At 42.6% G+C, this 23,685-nt stretch overlaps 2 protein-coding genes across 6 annotated transcripts in view; one reads left to right on the forward strand and one right to left on the reverse strand.

Moving 5' to 3' along the window:
* LOC140527253 (very-long-chain enoyl-CoA reductase-like) overlaps positions 1–16,504 on the forward strand; it is an 81,641-nt gene extending 65,137 nt beyond the window's left edge. For 2 of the 4 annotated variants that reach the window (XM_072644051.1, XM_072644053.1), the window contains exons 8-12: positions 8,880–8,952; positions 9,081–9,124; positions 12,584–12,641; positions 13,935–14,023; positions 14,515–14,907. In XM_072644051.1, the coding sequence (XP_072500152.1) occupies positions 8,880–8,952; positions 9,081–9,124; positions 12,584–12,641; positions 13,935–14,023; positions 14,515–14,907 (657 nt within the window). Of the gene's footprint in view, positions 1–8,879; positions 8,953–9,080; positions 9,125–12,583; positions 12,642–13,934; positions 14,024–14,514 lie in introns of all 4 variants that reach the window. The other 2 variants (XM_072644055.1, XM_072644054.1) reach the window with 2 other exon arrangements.
* ABCA4 (ATP binding cassette subfamily A member 4) overlaps positions 14,343–23,685 on the reverse strand; it is a 200,937-nt gene continuing 191,594 nt past the window's right edge. Inside the window, exons 47-51 of one of the 2 annotated variants that reach the window (XM_072644042.1) lie at positions 21,842–21,945; positions 21,641–21,733; positions 19,557–19,806; positions 17,768–17,940; positions 14,343–14,928 (exon numbers count right to left, since the gene is read on the reverse strand). In XM_072644042.1, the coding sequence (XP_072500143.1) occupies positions 17,818–17,940; positions 19,557–19,806; positions 21,641–21,733; positions 21,842–21,945 (570 nt within the window). In that variant the 3' untranslated portion in view covers positions 14,343–14,928; positions 17,768–17,817. The remainder of the gene's footprint in view (positions 14,929–17,767; positions 17,941–19,556; positions 19,807–21,640; positions 21,734–21,841; positions 21,946–23,685) is intronic. The other variant, XM_072644041.1, reaches the window with a different exon arrangement.

The following is a 23,685-nucleotide window of genomic DNA, read 5'->3' on the forward strand; positions in this document are numbered from 1 at the left end:
GTAACATCATGGATTTAGGAAATTATGGGTTACATTAAGGAAGGTGGGCATAGGCATACAAGGCATCAGGCCCACCCCTCTCTGTCTCCAAGGAATGCCTCTGTGAATTTATGGGATCCAACTACTTTGTGAGATCACAGTCCCTGGACAGGGGTACCAGATTTAGAGGCAGCTGGTCTCCTGAAATGTACAAGGATGGTGGCATAGGATAGAACAAGGTCAAGTTGGTCTGGTTCTCAGGATGGCACAGATACTGTTCAGCTTCTCAGAGACTGAAGTTATACGAGTTATACGACATGACAAACCTCCCTTAGCAGGCCTGATTTACAGGTGGTACTGAGATAATTATTGGCATAATCAGAGTTTCTCTTTAATTAGCAGGGTTTGTGGGAGAACTGTAGCCTATACATGCAGTCACAAAGAGGGAAACTGAATGATTGAACTTATTAGCGACTTTGTTAGAGACAAAGAAAGAAATAGGTCCTGTTACAATAGCACAATTTCTATACTAGAATAACAAGTTATTATGAGGATTGAGAAGATTAAAACTGATCTCTACCATTTTCTAATCTATCCTATTCTCAAATAATTGATTTTGTCCTGTAACTGCTCAAGTCATGGCCTTAAGTCTCTGAACTTAGACACCATAAGGTAGGTGCTGTTATTACGTCCATTTTACAGATGAGGACACTGAAGGAAAGAGAAATTGTGACTTACCTAGGATCACACAACTGGTTGTCATCTGAGGCAGGTTTTGAATGAAGGTCTTTCTGACTCTCTCCAAACACTAAGGTCCTTTGCAGCTCGAAAGCTATGATTCTGTGATCCTATATGATTGCAAAGTTGGTGAACTTAGAATAGTTATGCACATGGGAAGGGTGCCTCAGGACCAGAGACAGGCAAACCTCAAAGTTGGCACTACCCAGGGACTCCCCTTCTTTTAGAGGTTTAGATGCCATGACTTGGGGTTTGGGAAGTAGCTCCCAAGTATGTTTGTCCCAGAACAGTCACTTGGTGGCACCCAGAAAGGGGAGAAATCCTGCACTTTCCCTACTCCTACTGGAGACCCAGACCTACTGGTTCACTGAGCTCAGGTTCCCTTCAAAAAAGTGGTAAAAAGGAACAAAAAGGGTTGGGGGAGCAGCCTAACTCTACAACTGACCCCTTTCATAGGCCAATCCCAAATGGTGGGGTGACTGAATCACAATAGTTTTTTTGATCCCAGAAGCCCTTTACATTCCTAAAAATCATTGCAGACCCCCAAAAGCTTTCATTTATGGAAGTTGAAATTAAAGCATCTTAGCATTATTATGAAAATAGTTTTGATCTTGTAGACCCTTCTGAAAGGATGTAGGGGACCCTCTAGGCAGGGGAAAGTTGGAGAAGCCTGTTCAGATAGGCACCTGAGGCAAGGATGGGGGTGGTGTTCTTCGACCTCTTTAGCCTCTTGGGGAGAAGTTTGCACCAGAGGAACAGCTAGGGCTTAAGCCATACCACAGGGGATGAAAAAGCCTGGGCCTTTGCCCTCTTCCTGGGCCATGAATGAGTCATCTGGAGGGCATTCAAGTACAACGGCTCATAGATTTGTCTCCTCAGCAATTCCACATGAATTCCCCTTCTGGAAAGAGTCTGAACCCTTAAGGTAGTGCCATAAGGATGCAGGCCTGAACAGAGGCATTGGCTGAAAGTGGATCCCTCAGTCAGTAGGTTGCACTGACACTCAGGCCTCCAATTGGCTTTCCTTTGGTAAGGGAGTTCAGATCAAAGGGTGGCACAATACTAAAAACCAGGGGAGTGTATAGAACCCTGGGAAAGAGGAGAAGAGAGGTAAGAGAAGAGAAGGAAGTGAGGAGAAGGGAGAAGAGGGAAGGAAAAGAGAAAGGAAGGGAGGGGACAGGAGTGGGGAGGAGAGGAGAGCAAAGAAAAGGGGAGGAGAAAGGAGGGAAGAGGAGGGGAAAGGGGGGAGGGAGAAGAAGAGAGGGGGAGGGGAGAAGTGAGGAAGAGAAAGGGGGGAATGAAAGGGAAGAAAGGGGGGAGGGGAAGGGAGGAGAAGCCTTACTGGAGAGGGAAAATTCTATCAGCAGATAATGAGTTATTGGGTTCATTATGTATTTTTGTTCATTATATATATTTGTTTGGGGTGAAATAGAGGCTGTCCCGTACTTAATATATGCATTGTTACTTGGAGCGCTTGCATCAGAGCTAGAAATCTTTTAAAACACATCTGTGGAGACCTGCACATAGGTTATATTTAACCTAGATCTAGGATTTCCTACAGGGGAAAAAGGACAAATACCTGGTATAGAGTAGGTGCTTACTAAATGCTTATTGCTTTCCTTTACTTTGTTTATCTCCCAGGCCCAAGTACTGTATTTTGCACACATTAAGTAGGCACCTAACATGTAGTAAATTAATTTATCAATATTTACTTAACCACTTCTCTTCACTTGTTGACTCAATTTGAAGTTCAGGAAATTACTAAGAAAGCAAGAACTAGTGGAAGGGCTGGGAGAAGTGTGAATTATGTCCATTATGATACATAATTTGTCCCCAAGGACCTAAAGTACTTCCTCCCACCAACTTCATTCTCATTTTCTATCTGCCCCCCATACACTGGAAGCTGTTGATTTTAGGAATGCTTTCTGAGTACCTGTTAGGCAAGGAGTGACTTACTTTGTAATTCTCCTTCTAAAATTCGTTGCACATCTTTTTTGTTTAGCCATCTGGAAGTTCATAATAAAAATGACTTTTTTTGTTAAAAAATCATGCCCCTTGACCCAAATAAGTCTTCTTGGAAACCGTTATCAAAGTCTATACAAAGATTTTCATTGAAGCATATGTGTAGTTACAAAAAAAAAAAAAAAGGAAAAGGAGTGGGGGGAACACTCCAAGTGCCCAACAACATGAGAATGGCTAAGTAAATTGTGGCACGTTAATGTACTCAAACACCATAATACAATTAAGGTTAGCAAGTATCTGGTTAAGAAATAGAAGAGATATAAGAAGTAAAAGAAAGATAGAAATCTGGAAAGATCTCTACAAAAGAAAGCAGAGTATAAGAAACAGAACCAGAAGAATGGACATCTCAACTTGATGTCCTCTAGACATTTTAAAATCATGTATAGAATGGAGCTCATCTCCAAACTCTCCCCCTTTCCTAACTTCCCTATTACTATAGAACAGTGATGTCATACTCAAATAGAAATAGATCCCCATGGTCTGTATATTAACTGACAAAGTCACAAATGAACATTACTCAGACTGTACTGTATTTTTATTTATTTTGCTAAACATTTCCCAATAACATTTTAATCTGGGAGTTTTGCTAGTGGCCAGCAGACCCAAGTGTGAGACTTTTGCTGTGTAGGGTACCGCCATATTCCCAGTCATCCAGGCTCCCCACCTACCGGTCATTTTGAACTTTTCACTCAACCCTTCATATCCAATCTGTTGCCATGCCCTCTTGATTTTTATTTTTGTAACATCTTTCAAATATGCCCCTTTCTCTCTTCTGCCACTGTCCCCACTGTGGTGCAGATCCTCAATCACCTCACACTGGCTAGTTGGTGTCTCTGCCTCAGGTCTCTCCCCACTCCAGTCCGTTCTCCACTCAGCTTTCAAAATAACCTGAAAATGCAGGTCTGACCAGGTCACCCCCTCACTTAATTAACACCAATGGCTCACTATCACTTCCAGGGTCAAATTTAAAATCTCTTGTTTAGCATTCAAAGCTCTTCATAACTTTCTCCCTCCACTCCACCTTTCCAGTCTTTTTACACCTTCCTACCCTTCCCTACCTCCTCCATTTCATTCTCTCAGCCAGTGATGCAGGCCTTTATGCTGCTGTTTCTTGAACAAGACACTCCATCTCCTGACTCTGGGGACTTTCACTGGCCATCCCCCATGTCCAGAATTCTCCTCCTCCTCCTTTTCCTCCTCTTTCTCCTCTTCCTCTGCACCTCTCTATCCTAGCTTCCTCCAATTCCCAGATTAAATCCCACCTTCTAAAAAATCCTTCCTTGGTCCCCCTTCATGCTAGTAGCGCCTTCCTCTGTTGACTGCCTCCCATCGATCCTGTCTATAGCTTGTTTGTACATAATTGGTTGCATGCTGCCTCCTCCATTGGACCATGAGCACCAGGAGAGCAAGGACAGTTTTTTCTCTTTTTTTGTATCTCCAGTACTTAGCACATACAGTAGGTACCTGGTACACGCTTGTTGATTAATCATGACTATATAAAAGGAAGAGTGAATGAGAATAAATGGATGAACAAGTCCTACTGAGGACTTAGAGGAAGACCTGAAAAATTTCTACAATACTTCATAAAATGAAATGAATTCATTTAAACGTAAATTGCTATGTAAGTGGAGTAGGATGCACTGATATCCAAAGTTAATCTTTTAATAAAACATTTACAAATAATAAATCAAATAAAATCTGTTGCAGATCTAGGGTTAGATGACTTGCACAAAATATGGTGGACACCATCCCTGGTAGGAGGCCTTGTAAACCTTCCTTCTCAAAATACAAAAGGTACAAGTTACACAATAGACCCACAGACCTGTTGGTTCCTGTGCTAGTGTAATCATACCCTCAGTTCTGCCATGTACCTGAGCTACCTCAGCTTAAATAGTTAAAAAGAAGGGCTGCAGAAGGGAAAGAATCTTTTCTGTGTACAGTAGTGACTAACCATGAGCCAGCTCAAGACTAAAGAATGGTTGGGCTGATTTAAAAATATATATATATATATATAAATTTTAAATCTCTATAGTCTAAGAAAATAATTAACAATGGTTTTATTAGTATCACAGATTCACACATTTAATCTAGCCTGTAAATGAACAAGCATGACTTCTTACCTGGGTAGTAAGCAAATCACTTGACCTCAGTTTCCTCACTTGCAAGATCTATGATGATCCAGCTATGCCTCAGAAGATGGGTTCCCATAGGTAAAGATGATGGGGAGGGCATTCCAGGTCTGCATAACAGAACTTAGGACTTGTACAAGGAATGTGGAATCGTTTGACTTGACTGTAGTCTAAAGTACATGAAAGAGAGGAGAATGGGACACTTCTATTATACATTCATATCTTGAGTCTAAGAGGAAGTAGAAAAAGGAGGTGACCTCAGATTGTGTGGGCAACTGGGTGGCAAGGTGGATAGATAAAGTGCTAGACCTGAAGTCAGAAAGACTCATCTTCATGAGTTCAAATCTGGCCTCAGACACTTACTAGCTGTGTGATCCTGGGCAAGTCACTTAACCCTATTTGCCTCAGTTTCCTCATCTGTAAAATGAGCTAGAGAAGGAAATGGCAAAGCACTTCAGGATCTTTGCCAAGAGAACCCCCAGATGGGGGTCATGAAGAGTTGGATGTAACTGAAATGACAAACCAGATTATGTAAGATCCTAAAGCTCAATTCAATTCAACAGACACCTACTCAACCCCTGCCATGTGTAAGGTACTGTGCTAGGCACTAGGGATCCAGAGAGAGAGACTGAGAGAGACAGAGACACAGAGACAGAGAGAGAGAGAGACACACACACACACACACACACACACACAGACAGGGAGACAGAGACACAGAGACAGAGAGAGAGAGAGAGAGAGAGAGACACACACACACACACACACACAGACAGGGAGACAGAGACACAGAGACAGAGAGAGAGAGACACACACACACACACACACACACACACACACACACACACACAGACAGGGAGACAGAGAGACAGAGACAGAGACAGAGAGACAGAGTCCCTGCCATAAATAAATAAGTAAATTCAGTACAATTTGAAGAGGGAGAGAGCAATGGCAATTGCGGGATTTGGAAGGTTTCCCATGGGAGTTGGCACCTGAATGAACTAAGGATTCTGAGAGAAGACGAGGAGGAAGAGTATTTCACATATGTCTTCACATGTCTTCATGAAAGTGACCATAGAAGATCAAATTCAGGCACTACAGTAACTAGACCAGTTTGACTAAAACACAGAGTATATGAAAGGAAATCATGAATTCCACTGGGAAAGGCAAGGCTGAACCAAATGCTAAAGGGTTTTTAATATCCAGTTGAGGCATCAGATGTAATAAACTTCCTGAGGACAGTTCACATTTTATCCTCAAGATAACAGGGAGTTACTGAAGTTTCTTGAGCAGGAGAGATTTATATGTGTATCCATAACACATATATGTGAGTATATATATATATATATGTACATACAAATTTGTGCTTTGGGAAGACAAGACTTCTTGACTATGTACATAAATATATATGTATGTAAATATATACATAGATTTGTGCTTTGGGAAGATTATTTGGGCACTTGTGTAGAGAGTAGATTAGAGCAGAGGACAGACTGAAAACAGGAGGCCGCTGGAATAACTCAGACAAGAGGTGATGAGGACTTTAATAAAAGTTTTAGACAGGAGAGGAGGTGATAGATGAGAGAGATGTGGTGGTGGTAGAATCAATCAATAAGTCTTGACAACTGATTGGACATGGGCTAGGGTGGGGGGCGGGGAGAGGGAGAGAGAAGGAAGAGTTAAGATTGACTACCACGCTGGAGCTTTATTGGGCCTGCACACTGGCTTCACTAAGTCTTCTCTCTGATTCCATAACCTCTCACTCACCTGCCTATTGGACCCACCTCAGTGCCATTAGCTACCCATCTCCCTCTTGGGCACCTCTAGCCCCATGATGTTCAATCTTGAGTTAACAAACCCAACAGGATATGAATGTGATAGTAGAAGCAACACTTTGTTAAAGGAGAAGTCTGCCAATATCTCCCAACCTCCCCACTCCTATTGCAGACCAGGTTGATGAAATATTTAAGTGGTGGACTGGCCAAGTTGTAGAAATGATTAACAAGATGGAATGAAACCCTGGAATAGACTTTTAAAGAAAGCTGTGTTTTTTCATTTATTCATTCATTCAATAAATATTGACTGTCTTACAGGTCTGGGAAACCTCTGACCTCAAGGGCACATGTGACTCTCTAGGTCCTCAAGTGAGGCCCTTTTACTAAATTGAAACTTCACAGAACAAATTCCCTTAATAACAGGATTTGTTCTGTAAAACTTGGACTCAGTCAAAAGGCCACACCCAAGGACCCAGATGGCCACATGTGGCCTCGAGACTGCAGGTTCCTCACCCCTACGTAGCATGTACATTGCTAGGCACTGTGGGCAATAATAATATCGTTGTAATAATAGCTAGCTAATTTTTATAGAGTCCTTTAAAGTTTGCAAAGTGCTCTACAAATATCATTTTATTTTATGCTTACAACAACCGTGGGAGGCAGGTAATATTGTTACATAGCATAGATATATAATAGATAATATGGATATATAACAAATAATCTATTGTGTATTGTATATATCTGATAACTCTGGAAGAGAGTGAGGTTGCTAACTTTGTACAATTCTGCTTCCCTTAAATCTAATTCACTAGAGAGTCAATACATCACCCTGTGTGATGATTTCAAAGGTCCTCTGAAAACAAAGGATGCACAACACATACATGCATACATACACACATGTATGTAACACATATGCATATATGATATCTGTCTATCTATCTATCTATCTATCTATCTATCTATCTATCTATCTATCTATCTATCTATCCGGCAACTAGCTGGTGCAGTGAATAGAATGCTGAGCCTAGAGTCAGGAAGACCTGAGTTCAAATCCAACTTTAGACACTTACTAGCTACATAACTCTGGACAAGTCATTTAACCTCTGTTTGCTGCTGTTTTCTCAATGGTAAAATGGGGATAATATTAGCACCTACCTCCCAGGTTTGTTGTGAGGATCAAATAAGATAAAATTTGTAAGGAGTTTAGTACAGTGCCTAGCATGTAATAGGTGCTATATAAATGCTTACTCCCTTTCCTCCTTTATTATGCCCATTTTATAGATGAGGAAACTAAGGCAGACAGAGGTCAAATGACTTACTCAGAGTCATGCAACTAATAAGTGTTTGATGCTGAATTTGAACTGAGTTCTTGACTCCAGAATGCTCTCTAGATGCTCTCTCTCTCTCTCTTTTTTGCACCTTCTAGGTGTTTCATGTTAATAGCAATGTGTATTATATTAATAATCACAACAATGATACATAGCCCCTGTTCTCCAGGAGGTCATAATAGATCTCTGAAATTATTTTATAGCACTACAGATAATTATGTGCCACTACTGGAGCAAAGACACAGTGTGGTCTTAGTGGAGAGGAGGTTGACTCTGGTACCTGAAGTCCTGAGTTCAAGTTCCACCTTTGTTATTATGATAAATCACTTTGCAATTTCCTTTACATAGGACTTTAACAGTCACGAGATCTGTTTTCCTCATAATATTTCTGTGAGGTAGGTAGTACAGATGTCATTATTGCCACTTCATAGATGGAGCTTTGAGAGGTTTAGTCATTTGCTTGTGATCATTCCCATCCTAAGTGTCAGAGGCAGGATTCACACTCAGGTCTCCTGACTGCAATGGTCCACCCACTCTCTAGGTCTCAGTTTCCTCCTCTGTAAAATTAGGAGTCTGGACTAGATGACTCTAAGTGAGTGAGACTCCATAAGCACAGGACTGGCCTCCAGACAGAACAGGGTGCTTTTGTGTCCTGGAGGCCTGCTTCTGCCCAGTCAGCCTTCATGTTGTCCCCCAGAATGGCCACATTGACCTTGTCTGATTGGTGTGGAAGGGACCCAAGGCCTTGGATCTGAAGGTGCTCCCTGCCTTGTAGTGTGAAGCAACCACCTGAGATGGGGCTCCCAGGGAGAAGGTGACTAACCGTGACCAGCCTCCTTGCTTAGAGGAGGTGGCTGGGCTCTGACACTTGAAAACTAAAATTGAAATAAGAACACTGACTTATTTTCCAGAATTGCTTCTTTTACTGGGGATTTGCTGCTTGGTTTGCTTATTACATCAATCATCCTCTTTACACGCCTCCTTGTAAGTAACAAAACGGCCCTCAGTTCATATCATTTCTGCATTTCTCTCGGGTGGCCTTGTCATTAACTCTCCTGTTTTTTTTCCCCTTTTTCTCGTTGTTTTGTTTTGTCTGTTCTATTGGTGTGTAGCCTACGGACAAAAGCAGATCAATTTTTCTCTGATCACCTTTCTGGTAGGTCTTTTATGTTGAACTTTTCCCTGACTCATAAACGTTCAAATAACTCACATTTATATAGTGTGTGATTTTTCCTATGAGCTACTTAGCACAAGTGTTCACCTCCCCATTTTGCAGATGAGAAAATGGAGACATCAAGAGGTAAACAACCTGGTGCATAATCACAGAGCTAGTGTCTGAGGTGGGACTAGAAGCCAGGTCTTCCCAATTCCAAGTCCATTGCTACATCCATGATAGCACACTGCCTCTCTTCCCTTTTGGGAAGACTCTTTGGGGACAAATAATGATGGTTGGGTGGCAGAGTGGATAGAGTGCTGACCCTGGAGTCAGGAAGACTCATCTTCCTGAGTTCAAATACAGCTTTAGACGCTTAAAAGCCGTATGACCCTGGGCAAGTTACTTAACCCTGCTTACCTCAACGTCCTCATCTATAAATAAGCTGGAGAAGGAAATGGCCAGTATCTTTGCCAAGAAAACCCCAAAGGGGTTCACTGAAATGACTAAACAACAACAAACTTCTGAAAAAATCAGTCAGCTGGTCATTAAACATTTCTTATGGACCTACTATGTGTCAGGCACTGTGCTAAGGGGTAGGGATGCAAAGAAAGGCAAAAGACAATCCTTGAATTGGACTTTAATTAGAAAATAAGGTCAGACTATATGCTATCCAACTATCTGGATTTAGAGTCACAGGATCTAGATTCAAATCCTGAATTCAAATTCATATCCTGGGGCTCTGCCTCACTTAATGTCCCTAGCCTTAGCCTCTCACATGTAGAATGAAGGTATTGGACCAGCTGTCTTCTGAGGTCCCTTCTATGATCCTATAACACAGATTCCAATCTGTAGCTCTTGCTAATTCCTAACTGTATGTCCTCTGGGGATGGAGGTGAGAGAGAAACACTATTCAGGGACCTGCAAATAGACCAACTGAGGTTGGAATTTAAACTTTATCAAGGAGAATAATGTAAAATGAAGAGAGACCCTGATGATTTTTAAATCCTATGATCCTGAAAGCCTGTAGGTGAGAAATTATTAATTTGATCACCTTGGACATCTTAATAATTGATGAGAATTGATGTCACCTGGATGTGACCTAGCACTGGCTACCTTTTTTGAAATGTCTTAGAGCAAAAGGCATAGATGAAGAGTGTGGCTTTACTTTTCTTATTTCTCAGGGGGAAGCAGATGGGGAAAGAGGAGGGAGGACAGAGGGAATTCAGACCTGAACATAAATTCGAATTTTTAAAAACGTGAAATCAATACTCTAGTTCCTTAATAATAAAAGAAATGCGAATTAAAATAATTTTGCAGTTCCACCTGACATCTATCAGATTGGCAAAGATAAATTGATAGTAAAAGAGGAAAACATTGAATGTTGGAAGGGTTGCCGGCAAAGATACAATAGTGTTCTATTGTTAGAGCCATGAATTGGTCAAGACATTCTGGAAAGCAATTTAGATTCTGCCCAGAAAGTTACCAAACTATGCATACCCTTTAACTACTACTGGGGTTACACCTGAAAGAAAGAGGAAAAGGACCCATATGTACAAAGATATTCCTGGAGTGCTTTTGTAGTAATCAAAGATTTAAAACTGAGGGGACGTTCTACTGGGGAATGGCTAAATAAACTGTGAATGTTATATAATATCTTGGAATATTTTGGGGTCATAATAAATAATAAAATGGATAGTTAAAGAAAAAAGGTGTGATTACCAGTTGGCCAAGTGTCAGGAGCTGGCTAAGAGTATTCCTAATTCTTGACTTCTCTCTACCAGAAAAGATGTTAGCTCCATGGCTCATAAATGGCTGCCTTCAGTGGTGAGAAGCCAAGGCAATCCAAAGAACTCTCCAGGGAATTGAATGAAAAGTCCATGAGTTCTCAGTCCCCACTGATGAGGGCTTTCCTCTATTTCTCTGCCTGACATCCGCAGACGAAGCAATCATTAGAAAACAAGATCTTGCCTTTGGACTTCCACGCTTGTCTTGGAGCTTGATGATGGGATCAGAGACAGAGCTGGAAGGGGCCATAGACAATATCTGGTATTAACCCTTTATTTCACAGAGGTAGAAACTGTGGCTCAGTGTAGTAATTTGTATGAGATCACCCAGGAAATAGGCACTGGGCTGGCATTCAAAGTCCATTCTCTGACTCCAAATTTTATCCTCCTTCTGCTGTACCACACTCTCCCTCACTTACATTTATTTTATTGTGTTAGGAGTACAGTGGACTTGGCTATCCATTTTCCCTTTGAGAATCTTTCCTGGGCTGGGGGCGGGGGGGGGGGGGGGGAGGGGTGGACATCAAGTGCTATTAGCCACTTAGTCATGAAAGATAGCACTTGAAGACCAGAAATTCTTAACCTTTGAGGGTTACATATCCCTTTGAGGGGCCTATGGAACCCCTCACAGGTCAGGATACTGTTTTTTAATGCATAAAATCAAATATATAGAACTATAAAGAAAACCAGTGATATCAAAATTCAATTGTTAATATGTATATTTTTAAAATGGGTTCACCAGCCTCAAGTTAAGAACCTCTGCAAGATTCACCCCCATGTTCTTGGGGCACTTAGGTAGTACAGTGAATACAATACCTAGCCTGGAGTCAGGATAAAACTGAGTTCAAATCTATTCTAAGATACTTACTAGCTATGGGAGCCTGGGCAAGTCATTTAACCTGTGTTTCCCTCAGTGTCCTTATCTGCAAAATGGGGATAATAATAGCACCTTCCTCCTAGGACATTGTTATCAATTATTATTGGATAATAATTGTAAAGTGCTTAGCATAGTGCCTGGCACATAGTAAGTGTGAGATAAATGTTAGCTATTGTTATGATGATGATGATGATGCCCTACTTTCATATTCTTTGATCTCTCTGTTACCAGAATGGAAGATTGTTGGTGTTTTTAATCTCCATGAACCTGGCTTTTGAAAACACTCATTTAAGCTAGCCAAGGCTCCAGGAGAGAGGGCTTTTTAATAATTCTCTTACCCTTTTTCCTCACCTGAGAAATCAGATGAAGGTTCCTGCTGTTGAAGGGGATGGAGGGGGAAGCTGACCTTATGTGTTTCCTGGATTGTCTTTAGAAGTAGACTAAAGAACTCCTTCGTTCTCTGGAGCAGTTCTGAAAATGTGTCTAAGTTATAGGAGCAGAAGAGACAGCTTGGTGTCAAGGGGTGAGAGAGACGGCCTCAGAGTCAGATAACTCTGGATTCTGGCATCACCTCAGACACATTCCAGCATGGGGCCCTGGACAAGTCGCTTCTCAGGGCTCCAGACAACTCTAAAAGACTAAACAGCATGTTTGCTGTTTGTATGCTGAATCACTTTGCTACAAAAGTCTCCAAGGACAATGAAATCGTAGGTTCAATAAGGAGAAAAATATACATAATGGGGTTAAAAATTATAACAAAAATATGTGTCACTATCTTTTTTTATGTCTTTTATGCAGTTATGTGAAGCTGGAAACTTTTCAATCCATGTGGAACTCAATAACCTGATAGGGAATGGTGAGAGCTAGTTTATTTTCCTTATTTTTACTGTCATTGTTAAATATTTATGTAATTAAGAGATCAACAACCATAAAGTCAACCAGACTCTTATTTCTTTATGAGATTTGATGACAAAACCCGTGGTAATTATAAAATCTGACCTCTAACACATGGATGTCTGTGCTACTCAAGCCAATGGCTAAGAGTGAGGGCTGGGGGAGGGGTCCCTACAGTAGCTTCTGGACCCTGAAGATCTCTAAAGACATTGCTGTGCTCTGTGGTCATTACTGATTGCATCTCCTAGCTCTTCACCCAGGGGCAAATATATTGAGAACCCCAACCCCCAAAGTTGGCTGTGTCCTGGTACCATTGCCCCAGTGGTCCTGGCCTAGTCTGTGCACATAGCCTGGAGATGTTTGGAAAATGGCTAATAAGGGGCCTGCTTTGGACAGAGCCCAGAAAGCACAGACAGGCCAGCACTGTCTACTAACTCACCATTAGCCATTCTGCTCACATTAGCTACTGAATCACTATTAGCCACTTAGCACATAGTAGGTGCTTAATATATACTAGCTGACTGACTGAGATACCCTGGATTTGAGACCAGAACAGAAAGACAGGAGGTAAGGCTTTTCCACCTTTACTGTTTATATTCTCCAACTCTTCTAGGTCTGAATGTGTTCCTCTGTCAGACAAGGAATTGAATGGCACTTTGGGAGGGAACTTGGTAGAGTGTATAAAGTGATGGACTTAGAATCAGGAAGACCTAGGTTCAAATCGCACCTCAGGCACATTCTAGCTGTGTGCCCCTGGGCAAGTCACTTGTTCTCATCTTTGAATGAATTTGATGACCTTGAAAAAGATCCCTTCCAAGCTCTAACTCTCTGATGCAACGATTGAGCCAACAAGCATTTGTACTAGACGGGGTGAAGCACCAGGGGTTGTCCCACTCACCGTCCCAAAGCTGACCATCCCCAAGCAGCTCCCTGTGGGTCCCACCTTCCCTGGGGCTCTGGTGACTACTGGTGTTTTAGATCCATGTGACCAAAAGCTTCACAGGGGTCTCCTTGGCCCCTTTTGGAGACAATCTCTAGAAAAACAAAAACAAACCTCTTGGTGTGTTTCCCTCTTCAGGCTGTGCTGGAACCGGCTCCTCAGAGTCCACTGGTAAATTTTCAGTGTGAGCTTTTACACCTCAGAGATCAGTAAACACTACTGAGCAGGGCTGGCTGTGTTGGTGGTGATGAAGGAAATGCTAGTAATGTAGGCCTGTTCTAAAGGACTGACACGACCATTCTGTTACGTCCCCAGGACCAAAGACCCGGCGCATCCCCTACCCAACCAAGAACCCATTCACCTGGCTATTTTTTTTTGTCTCCTGCCCTAACTACACCTATGAGGTACGTACGCCCATGGGCAGGGAGAGCTAAGGGAAGGAAGGGGTGGCCTTTCTGCATGCCCATGATGCCTCAGAGAAGATTTATTATCCTTTGAGGATTTACCAGTAAGAAGCAGACCCAGCAAGGTGGGGTGGGGAGCAGGATCCAGGCTAGTTCATAGGTTCTCTCCAGTCCCTCACCACCCCCTCATTCCTGATCTTGCCAGGATTAGCAGAGATATGATGCTAAAAGCAGGGGTGTGTGAAGCCAGCAAGTTGTAGTGTTTGAAACCACACAGACTCATTCCTCATCAAGAAAATCAATAAATACAGACATCTTATTTGTGGTGGATACGTACACTTTTTATTCTCTCTCAGTAAACAAACAGAGTCACATAGATAACTTGAAAAGCAAACAGGTCCTATGCTAATGTCAGCTGGAATGTCTGCTAGTAGTGTAAATCTGGACCTCTGGACTAGATGAGGAGCATTCCTGTGTCTGTTTGGCTGCAGGTGGGGGCCTGGATCAGTTTCACTGTCATGACTCAGTGTGTCCCAGGTAAGTCTGTTTGGTTTCTTCTCCCACAGGGGTCCTATTGTGGCCCTTTGCACTCCTCCAGGGAGCCTCACAACAGATTAAATAGATTTTGTTTTCTTTTTCTTTTCTTTTTTTTTTCCTTTCTTTTCCTTTTCTTTTTTCTCTTGCTTTTTCTTATTTTCTTCCTTCCCTCCTTCGTTCCTTCCTTTCTTTGTTGTTGCTGCAGTGGGATTATTCACGCTGGTTGGCTTCATTCAGATGACAATCTGGGCAAAGGACAAACACTGCACTTATGTAAGGGAGTTCAAGGATTACCCCAGTCTCCGGATGCCAATCATTCCTTTCTTGCTGTAGGAAGCCAGCAGTGATACGTGGGCACTTCAGCAGGCCTAAAGGCAGAAAAGACAACATTTGAGCCCTGGTCTTCTGAGTTTTCTTAAAAAAAGTGGTGACTTATCAATTTTTAAAGTTAATCAATTGGCAATAATTCTCTCAAAGACAGCTAAACTGAGGCACTGGGTGGGGCTGTCAGCACTGTTAAGTCATAGAATATTCTTGTTTCCTCACCTGGCAAGGAAGGAGGCCTGGATTATGTTTGTTCTAAGGTCCCTTTCAGCTTCCAAGTCCTATAATTCTATATGTGTGTGTGTGTATTCATAAATATGCACACATTCCTTTATGCATATATATGTGCATATTAAAAGGTAACACGTCCCTATGATATTTTGAGTTTGCAAGGGTTTTTTTGGGTGTATTTCGGGAGTAGGGATAGGTGGTTGTTTCCTTTTTGTTTGTTTGTAAGCCCAGGGAAGTTGACATAGTCTTCCCGTCTGTGGAAACTCCCATAATTTAGGAGGTCTTCAGGGGAGGATGTTTGATCATTTCTTGTTTCAGAAGAGCAGTACAGAAGCTTAGCCATGAGGGAGAGTCCATCTTATAAATGGGATGGGCCCCCTAGCCCTCTGGTGCTCAGGTCTGGGAGGTAATATGCAGTGCCACATTCTCTAAGTCTTACTCATGCAGAGGTGGCAGATAATGATATTTTTCCAGCCGATGAAGAAATGCTATGGCCTCTGCCACTAGGGCATGGGGTGTGAGTGGAAGGGGCAAAGAAAAACTGAGAGGTAGGGAGGTTTAATTGTTAAATCAGGGCCTAGCCATCTGAGCTGGAAGGACAGTGCAAAGCCTGGACTCATCTAGATGGAACATATTTATCCCATAGATCATATAGTCTAGTCACATGTTACCTCAAGAAGAAACCTTTCCATGTACCGTACTTGGGGGTGAGAACACAATGGCACGAGCCCAGGACATGGGGGAATGTCACATGGATTAACCAATGCTGTAGCCATCTTGAAAGCAATTTAAAAGGATTCTGCTATTGGGGAAAGTGGATAATACGACCTAATGGGTCTCAGGCACTGATTGGAGCAGCTCATGGTTCTGGAGGGTCCAGGTCATAAACATGCAATTATAATCCATTTAAAACATTGCTGGTTGACTCGATCATCTACGTGACCCTCAACCTGTTTTCATAAAACAAGCTGTGAGGAAACCAAAGGATCGTCATCCTTCTGGATATTTTCCAGGGTCGTGTCTCAACAAGGTTTTCAAATGTACTTGAACCAATACACTGATCTCTCATTCCTGAATGGACAGTTCAGCTCAGCTCTTGTGGAGGGAAGTCAGCCAGCTTTAGGACCTCCTGGGGAGCTGACCTTCTGCCATCTGTTCAGGGGAAAGTTTTGAAGGATTTTTATAAACCTGTGCAAGAAATGATCCCATCCTAGTTTGTGGGACATTTTAAAGGGGAAAAAATATTTTAGGATGTCATAACACAAACCGGAAAATGTAATTGCTATTTATTCTGCAACAGATTTATTTCCCTATAAGTGCTCTACAGCAAGATTTTTGCAACTCTTTGTAAAGATGATCTACATAATAAAGTCAAAGCTATGTTTTGAATTCTGAAGTCAATATGAAAACACCAGGTAACAGTCATTGGGCTGAAAATCAATCAAATCTTATGAATCTTTGCATAGTATAAAATACAAAACAAGGCTTTTAGTTCTTCAGTTTTTGCATACAAAAGCTGCATTTGGTTTCCCCAAAAGTCTACAGTTTTTGCTGTGTACGAAGAGTCACTCTCATAAAACAGAGGAAAGATTTGCACCACTTACCTCCTAAGGTTGTTGTTAAAAGGGTTAAAGAGCTGTACAAATGTAAGTTATTATCATCATCATCATCATCAATTAAGTCAGAGTGATGTGTCAGAACCCATGGCTGGCAAGACTTTCCCTGAAGCTTGGCATTCCAGGGTTGAGGCATTTCTCTGCCCTTGGGCAGCGTCTGGACAGAGTCAGCTCTCCCAAATAACCATTATTTCCTGAAGGCAGACACTATTTCCCTTTTTGTTTTTGTAGTCCTAGCATCCAGCATGGGGCCTTATATATACAGTCAGCACTTAATAAATGCTCCTTGGGTTGGACTGGATTTATCAAGAGAAGGGTAAAAACTATTATGAGCAAAGTATCTGAGGGTAATACTTTAGTGAATGAAAAAGCATTCATTAAGTGCTTACTATATGCTAGGTACTATGCTAAACATGAAATATACGCCTGTGTGACCTTGGGCAACCTGCCAGGACCTCAGTTTCCTCATCTGTAAAATGAGGGTGTCAGTTTAGATGTCATTATCCCTTCCAGGTCTAAATCTATGGTCCTCACATCTCACACAGAAGAGAGCTTAGACAAGGAAAGGACCTATGTGCATCCGTTTCTGTCCTTCTTTGTAGGGGGTCTTAACCTGGGTCTGTGGATAGATTTCAGAGTGTCTGCGAACTTGGATGGAGAAAAAATGACATCTTTATTTTCACTAACATCTAACTGAAATTCATTCAATTATGAATGTAGGCAACCACCTGCAGGGGTGCACAGACTTCATTCATTAAACTGCAAAAAATTTCCATGATTTTAAAAAAGGAAGAAATTTAAGAACCCCTGACCTAATGGGTGAATTCCAGCTAAAGGAAGTGAGTACCCAGAGACAAATTCGTTACTCTCTGTATTTTCATTTCAGACGTATTGCATATTCAGACATATTGTGTCTTGACATACATATGAAATATCTCATTGCCCAGAAGTATTTCAAGCTGCTTTGTTAGGGTGACTGTATCCCTCTCACCACTGGATCTGTCTATGTATGGAAGAGCCCTTCGGAGAGGCTGACCTGGACTGTGCATTGGGCCTGCGCTGGCCTGTCTGAGCAGAGGGCTTGCTCTATACACCATCCTGGGAGGGAGGAGCTGGGGCTACCTTGACATCTGGGATGGCTCCAGCTGCACGGGGGTGTAAGAGAAGATCATCCTCTTCTGTCTGCTGTTTAGCAAAGTTCACAAATACCTGGGGGGTGCACAGGAGGAAGAAAGAGAGCAACATATAAGCATTCCAAGAAACAGTCACCTAGTGGGCTTGTACACCCCCTACAGGGTCTTCAGTTTAAAAGGTTTAGCTCTGCCTACATAGGGGTGTACCTGCCTGGATCAGAACTTGGTACTAGATCATAGTACCATAGATCTAGGGTATATACCTCAGAAGCCATAGAGTAAGCACTCCCCATATTCACCCCTACATTTACAAATGAAACTGAGACCCACGGAGGCCACATGGTGTAAGATAATGGATAGGGCACTGGATTTGGGGTCAGAAAAAACTGTGTTCAAATCTTGCCTCCAACACTTAGTGGGAGTGTGACCTTCCTCATCTGTAAAATGAGGGTGTTGAACCCAATGACTGGTAAGCTCCCTACCAGCTCTAAATCTACGATCCTATGTAACAATAACAGCTAACACTGATCTAGTACTTACTACGTACCAGGCACTGAGCTAAGTATTGTAAAATGATCATCTCATTTAATCTTCACAACAACCCTAGGAGATAGGTGCTATTACTGTCATCCTCATTTTACAGAAAAGAAAACTGAGGCAAACAGAGGTTAAGTGACTTGCCCAGGATCACACAGTTAGGAAATGTCCAAGACTGGATTTGAACTCAGGTCTTCCTAACTCCAGGCCTGGCACTCTATCCATTGTACCACTTAACTGCCTCAGAACAACCCTGGGAGGTAAGTGCTACTATTATCCCCATTTTATAGGTGGAAAAAACTGAGGCAAATTGGTTCAGTGACTTGCCCAAGGTCACCAGGTGCTAGGGACTGGATTGGTTCTCATGAGGGTGGTTTGTGTAATTGGCTTGCAAAATCCCCAGACACTTGTGTCCCACTGCTTCTCATATTCCTCAGCTGAAGCTGGGATGGTTTTAGCAAAAGGACTTGGGGAGACTGAAGATGTGGTCAGCTCTAGTTTGGTCTAGTGGGAAGGGGACTGATCATGGACCTGGGTTCAAATCCTACCCTGATGCTACCTGTGTGACCTTGGATAATTCACTTATCTTTCCTGGTCCTCTTTTCCTCCTCTCTAAAATTAGGCAATTAGACTAGACACCCTTTGGGGTCCATTTCAGCCCTACGTCTGGTACTATGAACTCTGAGTAACAACTTAACGGAAACAAGGCCAGTTTGAGGCATTCATCTCGTTCTACTGTAAATAAATTGGGGACAAAACAAAATCCCCATCTTCCCCCCTGCTCCCCCGATATGACCATGAGTTTGGCACTGTGCATTTGTCTCTGGATCCCTGAGATTTACAGAAAAATACAGGTATGAACCTGGGCACAAACTGTCTGAGTGAGGTAAATGAAGAGGAACCCTTGTTTTTACTTTCTTAAAGGGTTTCTTTGAGGATATTAACAGAAACAAACACAACTATCTGTCGATTATTTCCCAATTACATTTTAACTTGTTCGGGCTGCCCTGAGCTGTGTCTGACACCTAGACTGCAGGATCATTGAGTCCCCTCGAATTCTGAGGTCCTATATGACTCTGCATAAATTCTCAGTTTGTTGCGCTTTCCATTTCTGTCTGATGGAGACTTGTCTTTGGGCTCCTGGCCCTGACTTACTTGGTCCAGTGTGGTCTGTGTGACCGAATATTCCTCGATATACAGGCTATCCTTGTTAGAAATGAGCAGCTGGAAGATCCTGGCCAGCGAAGAGGATGAGATGCGGTACTGGAGCATGTTGTAGTGTCTCTCCCTCTGTATGCTGTCTGGGAAGTTTGCCTGTAAGAACTGCTCGGCTGGGTTCAGGTCTGGAAGCAAGCCCACCTTGGGGGGCTTGATCTTCATTGTGACAATGTAGCCATCCCCAAACCTAGGATTCAGATGCAGGAGCGAAGGGTACAAGGTGAAGCCAGAAAAATGAAGAAGAGGGGTTTTCCTTTTTCAGCTCAGGAAAAATCCTCCATCTATCCTCACCCAGGAAGTCTAACAGGGTAGGAGGAAGGAGTGCTGAATAGTTGGCAGCTAGATGGTGTGGTGGGGAGAACATGGGACTGAGCACCAGAAAGACCTGAGTTCAGATCCAGCTGAGATATTTAGTCACTGAGCTATCCACAGCGTATATCAAAGCTACCTATTATTATCATTTGGAGCACTTACTACCTGTGGGACCCTGGTCAAGTCCCTCTACCTCAACTCGGCTGCGACTGAGTCTCCTCAGTGGTAAAATGAAAGGGTTGAATTGGATGGCCCCTGAGGTCTCTTCTAATTGGAGATCCTTGAACCTATGACCTGGGCTTTAATCTTGGCTCTGCCATTTACTGTGTGTGTAGCAATGGAAAGGTCATTTAACCTCTTTGGGCCTCAGTTTCTTTTTCTGTAAAATGAGTGGGAAGGACTAGAGGATCTTGGATCTCCAAAGCTTTAGGCCTATGTATGCTCTTACCTATTCTATCATTGGTGAACTGATTTGTTGGGTGTCAAGAGGAAAGGGTCAGAGACCATTTGCCTGGCATAAGGGGACATCCCAGACTGTTGATGGGTGTGTAGACTAGATTATTCATCATCAGAACATAGATTTTGAGCTAGATGGGCCACTGAGGTCATTGAGTCCAACCCTCTCACTTTACAGAGGAGAAAATCAAGGTACACATGGTTACATAATTTGCCCAGGGTCACTCAGCTAATAAGTAGCAGATCTGGGATCTGACCCCTGGTTCTATTACCTCAAATCCAGCACCCTTTCCATTCCCCCAAGCAGATTCTCTGAGCTCTTTGAGGACAGGGGTTGTAGTCATTTACATCTGTACCTACCTTGTAATACATAATATAGCACCCTGTATGTAGAAGGTGTTTAACAGATGTTGAATTACACCAAGGTCATAAGAAGTGACCAGCACTTTCTGGTTCTCTCCAGCAGTACTTAACTACAGGTCAAGCACTAATCTTCCATACATAGTTTCCCTGTCTTCTTACTACCCTCTGTTCGGAGGGACTGGGAAAGTCTTCCTATAGAAGATGGGATTTTGGTTGGGACTTAAAAGAAGCCAGCAAGCCAATAAGCAGAGATGCTCTCCCCAAGTAGGAAGTAGGATGCAATAAGAAAAACATCTCTCCTCTCCCAAATTCTTCTGCTAACTTTCAAGCTCAAACACAGGATTACAAATTAATTTCAAGTCTACAGGCATTTATATTAAGGTCCTACTATATCAGTCAGTCAATTGACAAGCACTTACTAAATTCCTGCTGTGTGCCAGGCACTGTGCTTGGTGCTGGGAATACAGATAGAAAGAAAATACTCCATGACTTCCAAGAATTTACTTTCAACTGGGGAGATTTAATATGTTCATAGACGAAAAAAAATACAAGTCATACACAAAATGATTTGGTTGGCTGATTGTGTGTTGAAAGCAAAGATTTTGCCCATCCCTAATCCCTGACTGCAGGTAGAATAGGGCTTTCCATACACCATAGCCAGACCTGCCCTCACCTAGATAAACAGGCTAGACTCTTACATACTTTTGATCACTGAATGAAGCCCTTCCTCGTAGCTACACTGCATTGTCTATCTCACATCTTGGCGGGAGGCAGTGCAGTCTCTGCTATCCTCCACCTGTCTCCACCTTGGGATGAGAATGGAGAGGACAAGACCCTGACACTTCAGAGCAAGGTTGCCCTGCCCACCTGCAGAGTGACATTTTCCTTACTTGTATTTGAGGTGCTGTATGGTGCCTAGGCACTGGAAGGTTCCTCTCACCATGATGGCCAGTCGAGTACACAAGGCTTCACATTCTTCCATGCTGATGGGAAGAAAGGGGAAGAGGAAGAGAGTGGGGGGTAAGAAGCAGTGTTGATACTCCTTTCCCCAATCCCTGAACCTCCCTGCATCCCAGGTACAAAATTCTCACCTGTGTGATGTCAGGACAACTGCTCTCCCTCCCCTGATGATGCCGACGATGGTGTTCCATAGCAGTCGCCTGGACTGCGGGTCCATCCCTGTTGTGGGCTCATCCTGGAGGCACAGGAGGAAGGGAGGGAGGGAGAGGAAAAAGTTGTGCTGAATAGTCTTCTCCTGGTCATATCATCAACCCTGCCTTTCCAGTCCCAAAGTGTCCCCTGATTAGAGTCTAGTATAGCTACAAGGCAGTTTTAACCTATAGAGAGCTAAGGCCTCTTGAAAAGAATGAACTAAACTGACATGAAGGCTCTAATTTAGAAACATAGAGGAAGAGAGAAGGAAGAGCACCGGAGAAATTTCTCATACAGCAACACAGAGCCGCAGGGGAGGGCTGAGGCCACCTAGGCCAAGCCCCTCGTTTTTATAGATAAGGAAACTGTAATAATAATGATGAGGTTGATAGCTAGCATTTATATTAAGGTTTGCAAAACTCTCTATAAACATTATCTAACAACAGCCCTGGGAGGAGGGGCTATTATTATTATCCCCATTTTACAGATGAGGAAACTGAAGCAGGCAGAGGTCAAGTGACTTGTCCAGGGCCACACAGCTAGTAAATATCTGAGACTGGCTTTAAACTCAGGTCTTCTGGTTAGGTCCAGCACTCTACCCACTTTGCCACCTAGCTGTCAATATAATTATTAATATAATAATATTAACTGTATAATAGATATGTAGTGTGATTTGGTGGATACAAAGCTACCTTGAAGCTAGGAAAACCTGAGTTCAAATTCAACTTCTGAAATAGACTGGCTATGTGGCCCCGGGCAAGTCACATAACCTATTTATTAACAATAAATTAGGTAATATTTTGGAATATAACTTACAGAAAGAATGCTAAAACACATTGGTAGGTGGAATTCCTTGTATCACTGAAATCACAAGTTTAGTCCTGGCTCTGTTCTTAATCACGTGATTTCACCTATGAGGCCAGGCACTGTGCTAAGTGCTGGAGATACAAAAAGGCAAAATGAAGCCGTCCCTGTCTCAAGGAGGTCCTGCTCTATCAGGGAAACAAATACGCACCCACAGAAGTGCATGCAAAAGCTATAAAAAATAATGGAAAGTATGGTGGGGAAGCTCTCGTATTTGAAGATAGGAGTGAGGCTTAGGGCACTGCCTTTAAAAGCCAGAGTGAGTTATATTTACCCGGAGTAGAGGGACAGTCTAAGAGACTTCTCTGGTCTCTTGGGTCCCGTGATTCAATACTACAAGGAACTCCGGTTTGCCTGGTTTTAATAAGAGTCATGCATTATCCTTTCTTGCAGTCACAGATAAGGATCAGTAGCCAGGAGTGGTTCCAGGGCTGCTGGCACCCTTGGATCATAGTGAAAGTAGGCCTTACCCCCCTCCTATAGGGTAGTCTGTGAGCTCAGAACAGTATTGTGTGTCTGACCAACTTGGGGTGGGGGGGCGCGGGGTTGGCCTTTTCACAAAAATAATCCCTCTCCCTACTGGGAAATTCTCTCAAACGGCCAAAGAGATGTACCCAGTTGAATCCCAGGTAAGGAGGGTTATATTTTCATACAAAGATCTGAACCAAACTGAAAGAAACTGGGTTATTTTGTTGAATTTTAAAATGTAATTAATCCAAATATGTCATATAAAAATATGTGTACCTATGCATGCATACATAGATATAATACATCATACATACTATATCTTATATATATGAACAAATACAAATAAACCCAAATATCTATTTGTTTATTTAGGGTTAGCCCAGGGGTGGGGAACCTGTAGCCTCAAGGCCACATGAGGCCCTGGATAGGGCTGTACTTGAGGACTAGAGGA

Source organism: Notamacropus eugenii, chromosome 2 (assembly GCF_028372415.1).
Source record: "Notamacropus eugenii isolate mMacEug1 chromosome 2, mMacEug1.pri_v2, whole genome shotgun sequence".
In the NCBI taxonomy this organism is placed as follows: domain Eukaryota; kingdom Metazoa; phylum Chordata; class Mammalia; order Diprotodontia; family Macropodidae; genus Notamacropus; species Notamacropus eugenii.